Here is a 15651-nt window from a genome sequence, read left to right as displayed (position 1 = left end):
GGTCCGGCGGCTCTGACAAACAGACAAATATTACAAGGTCAACATCAGTTGAACATCAAACACAGCCGCCTATCTGGATTTCGGGCTTATTTCCTCCTCAACAGGATGGCATACTGATAAACATCTCACCAATGATAACCACATTCATCATTTATACAGCAATTGTACCCCCTGGCTGTTCTGTTGAGCATCAGGTGTAGATTATGTCTCACACGGTAAAACCTCATTATCCGCAAAGAACAACCTAACCCGCTGTGGGAACAATCATCTGGGCGGCGAATGGATGGCTGTTGTTTGCGGATTATGCAGTTTTACTGTGTGGGTGAGACATAATTCGCAGCCGATACTCACCATTACAGCCAGTAGGTATATATATATATATATATATATATATATATATATATATATATATATATATATATATATATATATATATATATATATATATATATATATATATATATGCAGTACTGCTCTTTCATTTTCATCTGAGGAATTTGTATACCCCCCACAATATTGCAAAGAGGGTTTTTGAGTACCATCTATAAAGTGTAGGCTGGTGTTACCTTTCAACCGGACAAGGTGTTGGGCAGGTGTGTTATCCACCCACTCCGTGAAAGTAATTAGTGAGCCATTGGGTTATTTTAAAACCAGCAATCCATTCACAACATCTCAAGAGATGAGCTCAGTGTCTGCAGCTTTGAATCAAAATCCTCAATTCTGTTATCTTCAGGCATATTTGAACCCAAAACCTCAAGTATGCCAGTGCAGGGCCCTCACCACTGAGCCATATCCTTACTGAAAACCAGTCTATCCTCATAATGGCTGTTTTACAGTCGTCGAAATGTACAACCGGACTCGAAGCATTTGGTTAAGGTAATACCTAGCTGAGAAAAATTTGGACCTTTAACGACAGCACTCTCCTTCGCTTCCTCGTTCATTCTCCCAAGGTTTATGATGCAAAACATCTGCTGAGCACACTATAAAAACAGAATAGTAAGCGTTGAACCCAATGACCTTCTTTCCAAATGTTCTGGCATTCCCACGCTGTCTTGGTTTTTCTGGCCTTACTGTAATCCCATACACTTGAGCCAATCCTATAAAGTTATGTGGCTCTGGAGCAGCAATAAAGCTCGCAGTTGATGCCTTTGCCTTGGTACACGATATTCCATCTTGCGCATGCTGTTCACATGATACGACTCAGACATGAAATGTGTCGTTTGACCTTTTGTTGTGTTGTCAATTATGCAGAGCGGAAAATATGGGGAGAGTTGTTGAGATATTATTTTGAATAACACCATAATTTTATGTGGTTGTGTGATTCGATTTTTTCCCAACTTGAGTTGAATGGTGGTTGACGACTTTGATAGAATGTTGTTTTATACACTTTCAGATCCATTCCCAGCCACAACAACCTTGCATATAAAAAAATGGACGAAGAACCACATTCACGGAAGTGAATCCATGACACTTTCACGTCATGCCTTAAATGAGAAATGAGCAAATTGGGGTGGGGGGGGGGGGGAAGACTACAATCAACATTAACACCACTGCAGATTATTTTTTAAAATGGTTGAATTAACTGATTCCAGGAACGCGGTTCTCCGTATAGAGTGGGTATCAGGTCATGTCCTTCCAGGACCTCCGTACCACCATTGACATTGTTTCCGATTGCATTATGGCTTTACGTGCCCATTAGATAAAAAGGTCTCGTTCTTAACAAATGTATAGCTCTGGACGCAATGTTTGCTATAAGAAAATCTGCAAAACAATGTTTCCAGTAACATACTGATCTGTGGTCTTTGGCCTTGAGAAGGCTCAGACATTCATTGCACACATTTGGTATATCCGATCTGATTTGATCTCATCAACTTTTTGAGGCTTGTGGTATAAAAAATGGTTCCCACATTAGTTGAAGACCAAAGGGTCCAAATGTACCAAGGTGGCCAACTTCATTGAGGGTGCTTTGCAGCTTTGCTTGAATGAAGACCCCAAAGGCTGTTTGTTTGAGATGAGAAACTCTCAGTTCTGTTTAATTGCACAGGTCACATGATGAGCAGAAGGATCTGTATAAATTGGTTTACTTTCACCATTTTCCTCCACTTTCCCATTAATTTTGTCATCTGCCAATTTTGTCGTTGTAGATCGTGAGGACCAGTCCATTTTATGCACGTGAGTATGCACTTAAGTTTTTTTTTTTGATTTTTTCTGACTCTGCACTTTGTAACAACACTAAGTGGTGTGACGTTCCCGTTACTGTGAACATATGTCATTGTGCTTGGTTCATTAGTGACCATTAGGGTTCACTTTTGCATTCGAGATACTTGTGTCGTGAAACCCCCGAGCAAATCGACCGAGCAGAGTGAATGTTGGCAAAGCCAGCTCTGGACAAAGGGTCTTATTCGTTATTTTTAACCATAACTATCTTCAGGAAGGAGTTTCATATCCTTTTGGCACTTTTCTGTGGCATTCCACAACCAGGTGGTAAAGGAATAATTTTCCCATTGATATTCCCTTTATGTCCCACTTTTATTTGTGGTTTCAACTTTAATTCTCATCCTCCACATTACATTATAACAAATTTATGTTTCTCTGTATTATCAGGGTTTTTCTCTTCCATTCCCTGCACATTATAGTTTTGAATCAACCATTTTTTTTTCCTTTACAATGAAGACCTATGGCATCCAGGGAGGAATTGAGTCTTCTTAACTTGTAAGTACAGGAGATGATTCAGGCTTGTAATCATTTAGAATGACCTTCTGCAACAAGGCAACGGAATAAGAGTCAACCATAGTGAGTGAACTACTACCACATTTAGACCATACCAAGTGGTGCAAGCATATTGTCTCCACCATGAAGGAAGTTATTGAGCCATCTGGATTTTACCGACAATCCAACAGTGGCTTGGTCGTGGCTCCTGAACCTGTTTTGCCTTCCTGAAGATTAGAATCCAAATCTTTCACACTCCTTTCTTCAGCTGTTTGAGCCCACAACCTCTGGGATACCAGTCCAGTGTCCTGACCAACAAACAACCACTGTATCCACGTTTGCACTCAAGTAATCACGAATGGACTAAAGAGTTTAATGCACAAAAGTAATCCTCCAACTTCGGTGCACATTTGGTGTTCAAGAGCAGTTCTTTCAGTTAATTCTGCATCAGGTACTGATCTTTATTAATTGGGATGCGATATTGTAATCTGAACTTTGGATCCCTCTTCATTACAAGTTGTAACCTGGGGTGTATATAGTCCACTTTACCTCTTGGGGGGGCTTGTGCAAGTCGTTGCATCTGTCTCAAAATGGTTTCGATGCAACCCTTTGCAAATATATTATGTCGTCCTTGTGGAATTGCAAGTCCATGAGGTTGTCCTACAAGTGTTAAATGTGTGGGAAAAAGAACACACACACACACACACACACACACATACACATACACATACACATACACATACACATACACATACACATACACATACACATACACATACACATACACATACACATACACATACACATACACATACACATACACATACACATACACACTTCTTGAAGCTGCACAATCTAATCCACTTGTTCATTCTGTGTTTGTCCTTTGCCAAACGTTCTTGTGTGTATTTGTGTCCAAGCTGTCAATCCAACAAAACTTCCCAGGACACTTGCGGTAAATTTTATTCTCGCTCAGAAGAAAGTACTGTGACCTTGTATGGAGTAAAGCTTATGGCAGAACATTTTGAGGGCTTTCAGCCAACGGGGCCTGCAGAAGGAATTGAGCGTTACATGAGGATAATAAAGTCTACCAGTTATAACGCTGTGTACATTTGAATGTAGGTAGTTTGACTTTTACTTTCCATCATGAGTTTGTTTCATTATTTAGAACTTTTCCAGTCTTTGGTACCCATGTCTTGGCTGTATAGCCATGGAAAGGTCATATTTGATAACGATGTGCAACGCATTCATCTTTGGTTGTTCAGTGAAGAAAAGGCTCGCCATTGCTTGTAATCCTGTCTTCCTGAGTTTGTTTTTTTGTACTGTTTCTTCCAGTATATCAAGATTGCTGCTAACCTGCACCTAATGATCTCTCCCATTTCTACCTTTGAGGTTTTTCTACACCTGCTTATACACTGACACCCTTCTCACTCTGTGTTTTATCCTCGTGTTCTTGTCCTCCCATTTCTCCCTTCACCCCCACCCGTCGGTGTGTTGACCCTTTAGCCCTCCGTCATTCAGTTCTTCAATGAGCCTTCACATCCGTATAAAAATTTACCATTGCGATTTCGTGTCTAGATTAGTTTGAAATCAATTCCCAGGCGTATCCATCGGCAAAAGGCACTCGAAAATACAATTATTATTATTAGGTACAAAAGAAAATCAAAGTTCTCTACTTTAATTGAAATGATGTGGTTTTGTCTTCTCCTTTTCTTCCCTTTATAAGGGGGAGGTCCAATGCTATCAAGCTTCTGCCCTGCCTCTGCCACTATACTCCTCCACTTCTCCCCGTCCTCGGCTAACTCTCTCTACTCTCCAACCACCCACACTTTATTGATATCCCTCTTCACACAATCTTCCCATCTCAACCACGGTCTACCTCTTTTCCTCTGACCTTGCTCCTTCAACTTATCCATTCTCTTTGCCATTCTCTCTTCCTACATTCACACCAAGTGTGCAGCCCACTTTAGCTGGCCTTTTACCAATTTCCCGTTAAGCTCATCTGCACACCAATCTCCTCCCTCAGTTCATCCATTCTCCTTCTGTCCACCTTCTGCACTCTCACAGTCCTCCTGACCCAGTTGTTCACACAGACATTCAACCTCTGTTGTTGTCTCTCTATCAGTGCCACTGTTTAGAGACCGTAAAGGTAGGCTGGTGTCACACCTACCTTTACAGTCTCAAAATGGTGGTATTGACAGCGACAACAGAGGTTTGTTTGTATCAATTACATTTATAGACATTTACAGTCTCAAAATGTAAATTTGAATCGATTGTTAAATTCATAGACATTGTGATCAGGAGGAAATATTTAAAGTGGGAGAAGCCTTCGAGTGTTTTTTTTTCTCTCCCGCTATTTAGGAAACCGAGTAATCAGGATGTGCAGCAAAGCATGATAGCTCGTTCAGTCATGTGCGATCTGCTCTTAGGAGGTGTTGCATCATTGAGCCACACCATCTTTGGAGGGTGGGGGGTGAAATAAAGGACAGAATAATCCCATGGTATATTCACAACGTAGGCCTTTGGCTCTGTACAACAGCCGCACAAACCCCGCAAAGAAACCAAATGGGATCAAATTTATTCAAATGTGTAAATGATGAGAATGTGTTGCCGCCTGCATTGTTCATATCAGGAAATTCCACATTGCTCTTATTCCTTAATGCCTTCAGCAGGAAGACTTGCATTTGGCACTTCTTTATGTGACTCCAGATGTATTAAGCTACAACGTGGGAATCCTAAAAAAAAAAAAAACCCTGGGACAAGGGACGATCTACATATTACATACATATCTATGTAGGATATCCTATGGATCTCAAAAAACTCGCAATGCACGATCTTTATGCAGTTCGTAAGGCAGCTTTCTTTTTCGCTTTCAGCTGACGATTAACGATAAAAGTTTAAACGATGCATAACTTTGTTCCAGAGGAGCTGAGAAAGTAATAAAACTTCACAAGCATCTGAGGTATGCACCCTTTCCTGGCTGCGCATGCTTCGTCATACCGTACATAAGAAGGAAACCGCGGTATGCTTGTAATTACTGTGAACCTATTTGTATTTATGCCTCTAAATCCCCGGGCAGGATGTAAGGCCGCACAACAGTGTGGCTACAAGGGGAGCTCGAATGGACGGAAGAAAGCAGCAGATGGTATCCAACAGTGGAGTTTATAAATGAATGCCTGGAGATGATCTTCAACTTTAAAGACACCACTCCTCCTCCTCTTGTCCCCCCCTCCTCCACCCACACCCTTTTTCCCCACTCACACCACTTCAAAAACATAATTCTACTTAAATAGTATGTCTGGAAAACTAAACAACCACTGATGGGAGGTTTAAAAAAAACAAAGTACCCACCACTACATTTTTGCTCCTTCATCCCTGACTCATCATCACCCCCATATCTCAACCACCCCCCCCCCATCCCCACTCATGTGCTCCCCTCACCAGCACCTCCTTCCCGTGGTTGTCATTAGGTGTCTTTACATCGTGAGATTTATCTCTTAGCTTTTCATCTTCCCTCTTCCATCTTTTGGTGTTTGCCATTTTCAGCAACATTCCTTATCTTAAACACTTTACCCTCATGTCGTTGCACACAACAATAACCAGGAAAACGTTGAAATAAATATCACCTCCTTTTGTTGATATTACATCTCTGGCACCGATTTCGAACATCTGGCTTTTTGACCGGCATCCTCTGACACATTAAGGCCTTGGATTTACAGGAAATGTGACAGCATTTTAGGGCAACATGTTTTCTTTATGCAGGATGATATCTCCCACCCACCTCGATGTCTCTGCTGCTGTGGTGTTACAAACAACATGGGAAAATGTTTTTTTATGGTGTGGGAGAAGAGCTTGAGAGGGATGTCATTACATTCCTGTTATATGTTTGTTGTGGCTGAAAGTCGTAAATTGTAGGCGGGGCCCACGTTTTTTTGTGCCGAGATGGGGCTTCCTGTCTGGGTCCAATCTGGCCTTGTTGATATCATATGGATCTCAAAGTCCACCAGGATTTGCAGCATACACCCGGTAAATGGTGTAGAGTGCAGCACGTACCTTGAGCTCGCATCCATTTCTATTCCCTTTGGTTAAACTCTCCATTAGTGGGTTTTCGAAGGTGGAACGGGGTCCTCCCAGGACTCTGTGTCTGCCTGCACTTCCATATAGGGTCGAGTTTTAAACACCAAGTTGTGACTCGTTGTAGTGTAAAAGGTGTGATGTTCTTTTTAGAGTCGTGGGGGGGGGAGGGGAGGGGACTACATTTACGAATGGGGGGGAAAATGAATTTTGAATATAATGTTTCCAGTTATTATTTTTATTTTTCAAGCATAATTTGCGAATGCCATTGAGTCAATCTTATTGTGGTAAAAGTGCAACATTGATCAAATGTAATGTCCCACTGGAGTTGCACCATTGTTTGATGCTGTTGCAGTCATTACAGATAGGAAGTGCTCTAATGGAGCTTAGTCAAGGTCATACCTGGTGAATATTGCTGGCAGGATGACTTAGAAGTATGTGCACTCGCTTGTGAGCCGTTTATTTGCCTGGGTTTGAATCCCAACCCAGCTATAAACTGTCACCCTGGTATCGTGCTGACAGGGCAAGGTATCATTGTGTGTGCCGCCTCTCGGATGGGTGTTAAACTGGGCGGTGCCGTCTGTTGGAATGAGTTGGTGGACATTAAAGGTTCCACAGTGTCCTTCGTGAAGAGTCGACGAGCTATCGCCGGCACCCTGAACAAATTACAAATGCCTGCTCGAACCTACGCGTTAGAGGGTGCTGCATCAGTGGCACAGCTGCGCTGCCAGCCAATGATGCGGCTCAGCCTTGGGCTGTGATGATGCGACTGATGCGACTCACAGCCTTGGGCTGCATATGAAAAAAAGAAGAAACCCAGTAAATTCAGGTTCCTCAAAGCCTCATGCTAGCTGAAAAGCCTCATCTTGTGAAAGATAGCATTGTTTGACTTTTTTGAGGCAGAAGAGGACGAAATATATCCAGCAAGAGGAGTAAAGTTTCACAGAATATTCGAGCCGACTCGAATAGCCGTGCCACGACGTGAAATCGATTGCCGACGATATTTAATTGACGGTAGAGTCATTTTATGATTACATTTCAGATTTCCTTTCTAGCAGGTGTGTAGTATCCACAAATCCCACAATGAACTGTTCGCTTCCCAGAAAGGATTATTTCATAAAACACTGCGTCAGTTTGCAGGCCCGACCTGTGCCCTCTTACTTCTCACAAGGATCGTGCAATCGTGTTGCACAGACGCTGCTGTGCATGATGTGATGGTAAAAGTGAATCACATAATTGCATCATTACTGCCAATGATTCAGGCAGACGTGTGCAGGTGTCTTTCACCTGCACACATTGCTGATGATATAAAATCGAGTGAGAATGAGTCATGGGTTTTGGGAGAATGAAACGCAAACTGCTTTACCCTAATCACAATAAACCATGGAATTAAAGTGTTCCATTTGTACCTACCACAGCACAATTTCAGTTTGCGATAAATCATCCCCAGACTTGTTTTATTCTCAGCACTCGCTTTTGAGCAGTCTCGTGTGGGTTCGAATTCTCGACCCAGCTGTAAACTTCCAAAGTGTTTCACATACTGGACGAAGCATCCATTGACGCATGCGCCATCCCTTGGACGGACGTTAAGCCAGAGGATCGGTCTGCCAGCACTGGTCGTTGGTGGACGTTAAAAATCCCACGGCATCTTAAAGTGGGCGAGTTATCACCGGCTTCCTGAACAAATTACAAATTCTTGCCCAAATCACCTTCATTTGAACGTCAGCCCTGACCAGTCTGTTCGTGAAAGACTTGGGACAGAAACATTCCCTGGCTGACCCTGCTAAAAGGTGGGAATAATTGGTGCTGTTAATGTTGTCGTAGTAGTATTAGTAGTGTTAGTAGTAGTAGTAGTAGTAGTAGTAGTGGTTTCTTGGCACTGTATCTCAAAGTAAGTCAAGTTCAGCTGTTTATTATATGGTGATTAAAATTTGTGGCAAAAGCTGCACAAAACACCATAATATTATTCGAACAGCTTTTCCATGAGCGTTTGTAAAACAAAGATGAATTACAGATGGGATTTTCACTAAGGGGACTGGGTCATTTATCTTGCTGTTCAGTTTGTTGTTGTAAATATCTGCTTCATCAAGATGGCACTCGGGGCACATGCAGCGCTGTCACCGCATCCTGTTTGTGTTCATTGGAGTTATTAAAATTATGTGTGTGTGTGAGTGTGTCTGTGTGTGTCATTGGTTGTTATTATCCACGTGCAGGTTTCAGAAGGTGGAATGGAGTCCTCCCAAGTCTAAAAGTGTCCACCTCTGTCTGTGTGTCTGCGTGTCTTTGCTTCCTTCCTCAAATCTCAACATTGCCATAATCCATGATTTTGTTGCATCGTTTACTTGCTACTTTAAAGGATAATTGAAGAGTTTAAAGCGCGTTCTTGTGTTGTATGTTGATCCATTGAAACCACTGGGGGATTAAAATCCAACCCAATTACTCATTACTTTTTTATGGCAGGAAAGGCATCATTTACCCACATGTGCGTGCCGCAGAACACTCCAAAAGGCCTCTTCGCTCCATTTACGCCTTATCTTAAATTGACCTCATCGGAATTTATCCATTTCATTCCTGTAAACATTTATTCCACGCAAGGCGCAGCTTTCGCTTGTGCTTTCATTTCCATCGAGCCACCAGTTAAGAGCATCCATCTTACAAACTGTACCGAGTCCAAAGTCTTGCAGCAGCTACACAGACAGCACAGTCAGCAGAGTACGATTCTGGAGAAGATCCTGAAAGTCAAAGCGAGATGGGTTTTTAAACGGGAATGATGAAATTAATTCCACATTACTTCCATCCAAACGTACAAAACGCTTCGCTGGAGAGACGTGGACGCGTTGTTCTTGTACATGAGTGTTTGCACTGCAAGCACTTCCATAGTCCACTCTCTCATGAAAGAAGTCGATGATATTTGTTGCTGGTAAACCACAGTGCACAGTCGAGCAAAATTTGATTGCCAATGACGTGTTAAACAGTAAGACGAGTCTTCGGTGGTGTTTTACCACGTTCAATGGAGACTCGTGTCCATTTCGAAATGTGCAGGCACCACTGGGTGACGTGACGTGTTTAGACGACGCCTTCACTGCGTATCCGACTGATTGAAATGAAAGCAATTTTGTTTGAAATTTTGATGTCGAATGTCATGTAATTCTCGTGATATTCACGTGATATCATTTCCTCGTGCACCATTTTTTGATACAGCCTTTTTTTTTTGATCACCAGTGCAGTTTATGTGATCCTTGGGTTGGTGTAACGTTTGTTGTTCTTGGCAGCGTTAGACTCATCCCTCCTCAGAAGATCATCAGAGCCGTGGTAGCCCACAGGAAGTAGTGCCTGGGTAGATCAAAAGGACAGACGTTGCCCAGCTCATGGCTGTCGGATGCCAAGGGGCCTTTTTCTCTGCTATTTAAGGCATGGTTTGCTTTTGTTGAACCAAAATGACTTGATAAAACAAAGAGCTTTGCAACCCATTGGGTAACTGGGAATGCTTTGCACACTGGGGATCATTCAGCATTTCATTGGGTAAACAGAACTATTCTTCAGGGATGTCTTCCCTATTACTCTAGATTTTTATAAACCACAAAATGCATCGATGCGAGGTTGTGTAACTCTTCTGTTTTTGGATCGGTAGTGATTAAGAGCAGTTGTTCACTGACTCAAGATTTCTCCCTTGAACCCTTTGTGTCCCCAGGACAACACAACTATAGAACATTTAAAATAACCCTTTTCATTGTTTTCTGTTTTTTTCAAACCCTGCTTATGTGGATATTGTGGGAAATCCTGTTTCATTATTTGCATGAAAGGATGCAGTCGCCATAGAGATGGGTCAGCATAGAGCGACTAAGATTTATTATCGGCTGAGCTTGACTAAGCTATGAGGAGGTGGCTGAAGGGGTTGGGATTTTATACATTTGAAAGGAGGTGATGACAAGGGGGTCTGATGGATATGTTTAAGATAATGAAGGGTATGGACAGGATTAATGGGAAATAGTTTGTCAGCAGAATGAATACAGACAGGACTAGGGGGCACAACCTGATAGTAATGAAGAGGAGATTCAGGACGATAGTAAGGCGGAGGTCTTTCACTTAGAGAGTTGTTAATCCATGGAATTGTCTCCCTTGAAATGTCGTGGCAGCAGAATCGGTAGATAGGTTTAAGCTGGAATTAGATGATCAATCATTGAGGATAGAGGGGTACTGGGCATTGGTAGGACTGGTAGGTATCTGATGGGTGATTGTGATGTCTGTGAGAGGGTCTAGTCGAAAGGTGAATGTACTGTTGGTGTTTGGTCATTCTTCACCATACTACTCCCATCATTCACCCCCCCCCCCCCACTCTCACCCACCAAAAAACACCTTGGTGATTGTGACCCTGTGCCTGCCCCCTTTGGTTACCCTTCCCACTCCTCCTTATTCCTGCCCCAGTCGAATTAAGTCAATAAACGGATGTCCTCCTTCGATCAATGTGGTGTTGCTATAACCCAGGCGTGATGTGCCGAATGGCCTCCTCCTGTGCTCAAGTACCTTGAATATTTTCACATGATGTATCATATATGAGGAAACTCAGACGTAGGAACAGGCGCTTTGTTCCACCATTGCAGGTATCACTCAACTTTATTCAGATCCATGAAATATCCAATGAAATGCAGAGCAGTATTATTTATTAAATGTACTGAATGAAACTGTTTAGTAACTGCAAGCCAGGCTGATGCTTCCATCGAGCCCAGGATGGTATGGTATGTAAGAGATGCAATTCTGGTGTGTTGTAACTCATTGTTTACTCCATATTGTAGGGGGGAATCTGGAGCTGGAAAAACTGAGAATACCAAGAAGGTTATCCAGTACCTGGCATATGTTACCACATCGCACCGCTCAAAGAAGGAGACAAGTATTACTGTGAGTTCACGTGGCAAATTCCAATGCAAATTACTATTCATCTTAATTATTAACACATGATCAAATGAAGGTAATGTAACACATCCACAACTCTTATGGGCCATCTATTTATTGCATATGAACTGGGTGAGGGTTGAGTAAAGAACTGCATGGATTTGAATATGCCTGGTGTTGGCTTAACGGTTAGCGTGGTGGGTGTGGGATTGTAGGATTCTGAGTTGAAACCCCCCTTGGCTGTTGAATTAATACCAAGTGGGGTTGACTATGCCTGTCATCTTTCCAAGGTTGGCAAAATGAGTGCCAGCTTGCTGGTATCCTGTGTCGGAGTGGCGACCATTACGCAATGGAGAATAGCCATGGAGACTGCTTAGGCAGCACCAACGGTCTGCACAGAGTATGGTCCGCAATGGATGGATGGATGGGTTTGAATAAATTAAAGTCTACCAAAATTGCACTATACCTAAATTGAATAAAATATAGTTGAGAGAAGGAAGAGTTGGGCATGTTCAGCATTTCCATGTGGACATGCGCAAGAAGAAGAAGAAGCCGAAGAAGAAGCATTTCCATCTGAACCAATGGCTCAGGATGCTCATGCTCAGAACCCAGGTTCAAATCCCATATGCTTTACGTATTTGGTCATTAACGTCTAGTAATGTCCTTATAATTCAAATGTAATTCAAATTCAAACTAGAACGGCACTCGGTAGAGCCTCTGCCAGGCTGAACAGTTTACGTTTTGTATCCCACTGATAGGCTGGATCTGGATGTGGATCCGGACCTGAACCAAAATCGAATCGGCTCGTTCTTGTCCACCTGGTTTTGTCATCACTCGTCCACAACTTTTTGAGATATTGTGCTAGACATCGTTTTTAGCCCAATCCATCAATGGTGTTTAATCACTTGAATTCGTGTATCTGGATCCAGATCTTCACCAAGATGTCATCATTTCGTCCTCGTCACAAACCCAATCCCTCCACCAACTTTCGTCCGAATCGCTCAACAACCTTTTTAGATATTCTGTTCACAGACAAACAAACAGACAGACAGACAGGGGTGAAAACATAACCTATGCCTGCCTTTGGTGATGGAGGTAATAAACTAATGTCTACTGATATCATTGTCCTCCATGTGTTTAGTGTGTAAACTCCACAGTGAATCTTTGGATCAACGTAAAAATCAAAAAAGAGCGTAAGAAGACAGGCTGATGATAATTGAACGAAAGGAGGTTAGAGGCGGAGTGTGAGAGTAGTTGGGAGAGACTAATCCCAAAGGAAGTTCACTTGGATGATGTATCTAGGAGTAAGAATGTTATATTGTCAAGAATATTACAACCAAACATCTGTGCCTTCAAGATAATGCTTATCAAAACGATTGGTTTGAATCCCAACACCGAATGTTATTTGTCTTCTCAATATTTACCGTATTAACGAACTGGACTTTACACTGGAGACTCAAAACAAAAGCACATGCAATCACTACTTGAGAGCAATGCGATGGCTTCATAATGTTACTACTTCCCACTTATTCCACCTGACTGGCTGCTCATGAAGACTTGAAGTCTCTGTTGCTCAAAGAATGATTGTATGGAGTAAATCTTTAGTATTTAACCAAGAGTTGTTCATTCGAGTGTTGTTATAATTTTCATAGCAGTATGATTGTAACACTGATTTAGTGAGTGGATTGAGTTTTTGAAGTGGTTTTAGGATGACCGGTTGACTCAGTCAGTACATCATAGAGGCTTTCTTGTGTCTCAAAGGGAGAGCTGGAGAAACAACTTCTGCAAGCCAACCCTATCCTGGAAGCCTTCGGGAACGCCAAGACGGTGAAAAATGACAACTCTTCTCGCTTCGTAAGTGTCACAAGGTCACATCCGCACTTCTAGAGCCAATAGGCACGGACAGCCGGTTGGTAATCCTTATCAACCAGACGGTCAACGTTTGATTCCTATCGCTTCTGGTGCTCGTTAATTTTTTCTGAGCGATTCCCTTTGTGGTTTTTTTTTTTCTACCACACTGTGCAATCTCACTTGATCTCAATCACTGGCTCACTTTTGGCAAACGGTTTGGATGGCTTGGGACACATACGACGAACAAGTTTTACCCTTGAAAGGAAGGTCCTACATGTGGTGAGGCCACATACCTATCCCCGCGCGTAAGTCATGTGTAAAGCACTGGTGTTTATGCATGCTGTTTTCAGGGGATTTTAGTCCATATGTGGAACAAACCTTCACCATCACTCCGCTGTGCTGCAATCTGCAAACTGATAGAAACAAGCACCTAGAAACGAAGGATATGCCAGGAGGTTTTGGAAATGATCAATTAGCTCAGCTGTTCTTTTCTTTTTTTCACCGTGTCAAAACTTTCACCTCCATTTTTCTGTCCTTTAGGGGAAATTCATCAAGATAAATTTTGATGTGGCTGGCTACATCGTCGGAGCGAACATTGAAACTTGTATCCTTTCCTTTTTGAGGCAATGTTCTACTGAAAATAACATGCTCCTTGTTTCAGTCTGATGTTTAATTCTGTCTGCATTTTAAAGAATAACGTGCATTTGAGAGAATAAAATGTATTATTTGGTGTTTGCATTAAAGTTTGTTTCCCTTATGAGCCTCAAGTACCAGCAGTAGACAAGACCGCTTTTGTATTCGCCAAATGACCCGTATTTACTTCCTTGACTGCTATTTTGCCAAGATCTTTTGGAGAAATCTCGTGCTGTGCGTCAAGCTGCTGAAGAGAGAACGTTCCACATATTCTACTACTTGCTTGCGAGTGCCGAGCAGAGTCAGCGCGGTGAGTCGAAGATGGATGGGAGAACCCAAAGTCATGTTAGCAGGAAATTTACACCTCTTGGCCAGGAGACAACGTCACATGCTCTCTGCTTCTCTCATAAAAGGAAATGGATGAACGAATTCCAAAAACTAGCTTACGCTTGACTAGGGGGTTGGAAAGGAAGGTGGGGATCGAGAGGTGATGGGCGTTTGCCTGGAGGGTTGGGAATATCCTGAAGAACATCTATGTTCAGCCATGTTTTCACTCTCATTACGCAAATGGTTTCAGTTTTATGGTCGATGAACTAAAATTCAAGGTTTTCCAAAAAAATTGGGTGGGGTTCCCAGTTATAGGCTGCCTTGGGGTCTGAAATATTGGATTTCCTTTTGACACAAAACTGGAAGAAGTCTTCATGGCTTGTATTTCTAAAGGCTCATGGTGTGTGAGTTAACCTTGGCCTTGAGCATACGTGGGTGGAAAGGAAAACGTACATTAACTGTGAAAGCAATCAAGATGTTCATGAGGCCAAATTGAAATGTAAAGTTCATTCCCATTTTCTCACCATTCATCCTATTTTCTTTTCAAGTTCAGAAGAAACGTAAAGTGCAGAAACTCCAAGTGAGAAACGTTGAAATAAAATGGGTGCTGTGTGTCTGATTTGATTGTTTACATGTTCTGTCATGAATCATCAGCGGACCTTCTTCTGGAGGACTACAGTCACTACCGCTTCCTCTCACATGGCTATGTCCCTGTGCCGGGGCAGACGGACCGGGAAATGCTGCATGAGACTGTGGAAGCAATGGAAATCATGGGCATCTCAAATGAAGAGCAGCTTGGTACGTCATTTACACTGTGCACAATACTTTACATGGATATATTGAAAAATTTGGACAGAGGACTTGGCCAGATAATTGTAATATCTGCACCCCATTCCTTAATGTAATGGCATTGTGTGCATGACCATGATAGCAACCTAAAGACCATTTCTTGCACAAAAACCCCATGGGATTATGGAGTTTAGATAAGGCTGCTTGCTTCATGATTCTGCATACACCTGCTATTCATAAACTTCTATCAGCAAGATGAAATGGACCAAGACATGCTAAAAAGGCATAATGATCTGCTACTGCTACATCTTTAATGGTCAGAATTATTCCCACCTTCTTGTGGGATCGGTCAAGGAAAGCTTTAGCTGCAAGTAATTC

General features: G+C 42.3%; 1 protein-coding gene across 3 annotated transcripts in view; it reads left to right on the top strand.

The window, feature by feature from the left end:
• The window catches only part of LOC147011838 (myosin-11-like), a 115819-nt gene that overhangs the window by 49107 nt on the left and 51061 nt on the right, over window positions 1–15651 (top strand). For all 3 annotated transcript variants that reach the window (XM_085857218.1, XM_085857216.1, XM_085857215.1), the window contains exons 4-9: window positions 2145–2172; window positions 11577–11679; window positions 13435–13527; window positions 14065–14128; window positions 14369–14467; window positions 15139–15282. In XM_085857218.1, the coding sequence (XP_085713344.1) occupies window positions 2145–2172; window positions 11577–11679; window positions 13435–13527; window positions 14065–14128; window positions 14369–14467; window positions 15139–15282 (531 nt within the window). The remainder of the gene's footprint in view (window positions 1–2144; window positions 2173–11576; window positions 11680–13434; window positions 13528–14064; window positions 14129–14368; window positions 14468–15138; window positions 15283–15651) is intronic.

This window comes from Eptatretus burgeri, chromosome 15 (assembly GCF_056783735.1).
Source record: "Eptatretus burgeri isolate ZD-2024b chromosome 15, Ebu_testis_v1, whole genome shotgun sequence".
Taxonomy (NCBI): Eukaryota; Metazoa; Chordata; class Myxini; order Myxiniformes; family Myxinidae; genus Eptatretus; species Eptatretus burgeri.
This window is presented reverse-complemented; position numbering and strand designations above follow the sequence as displayed.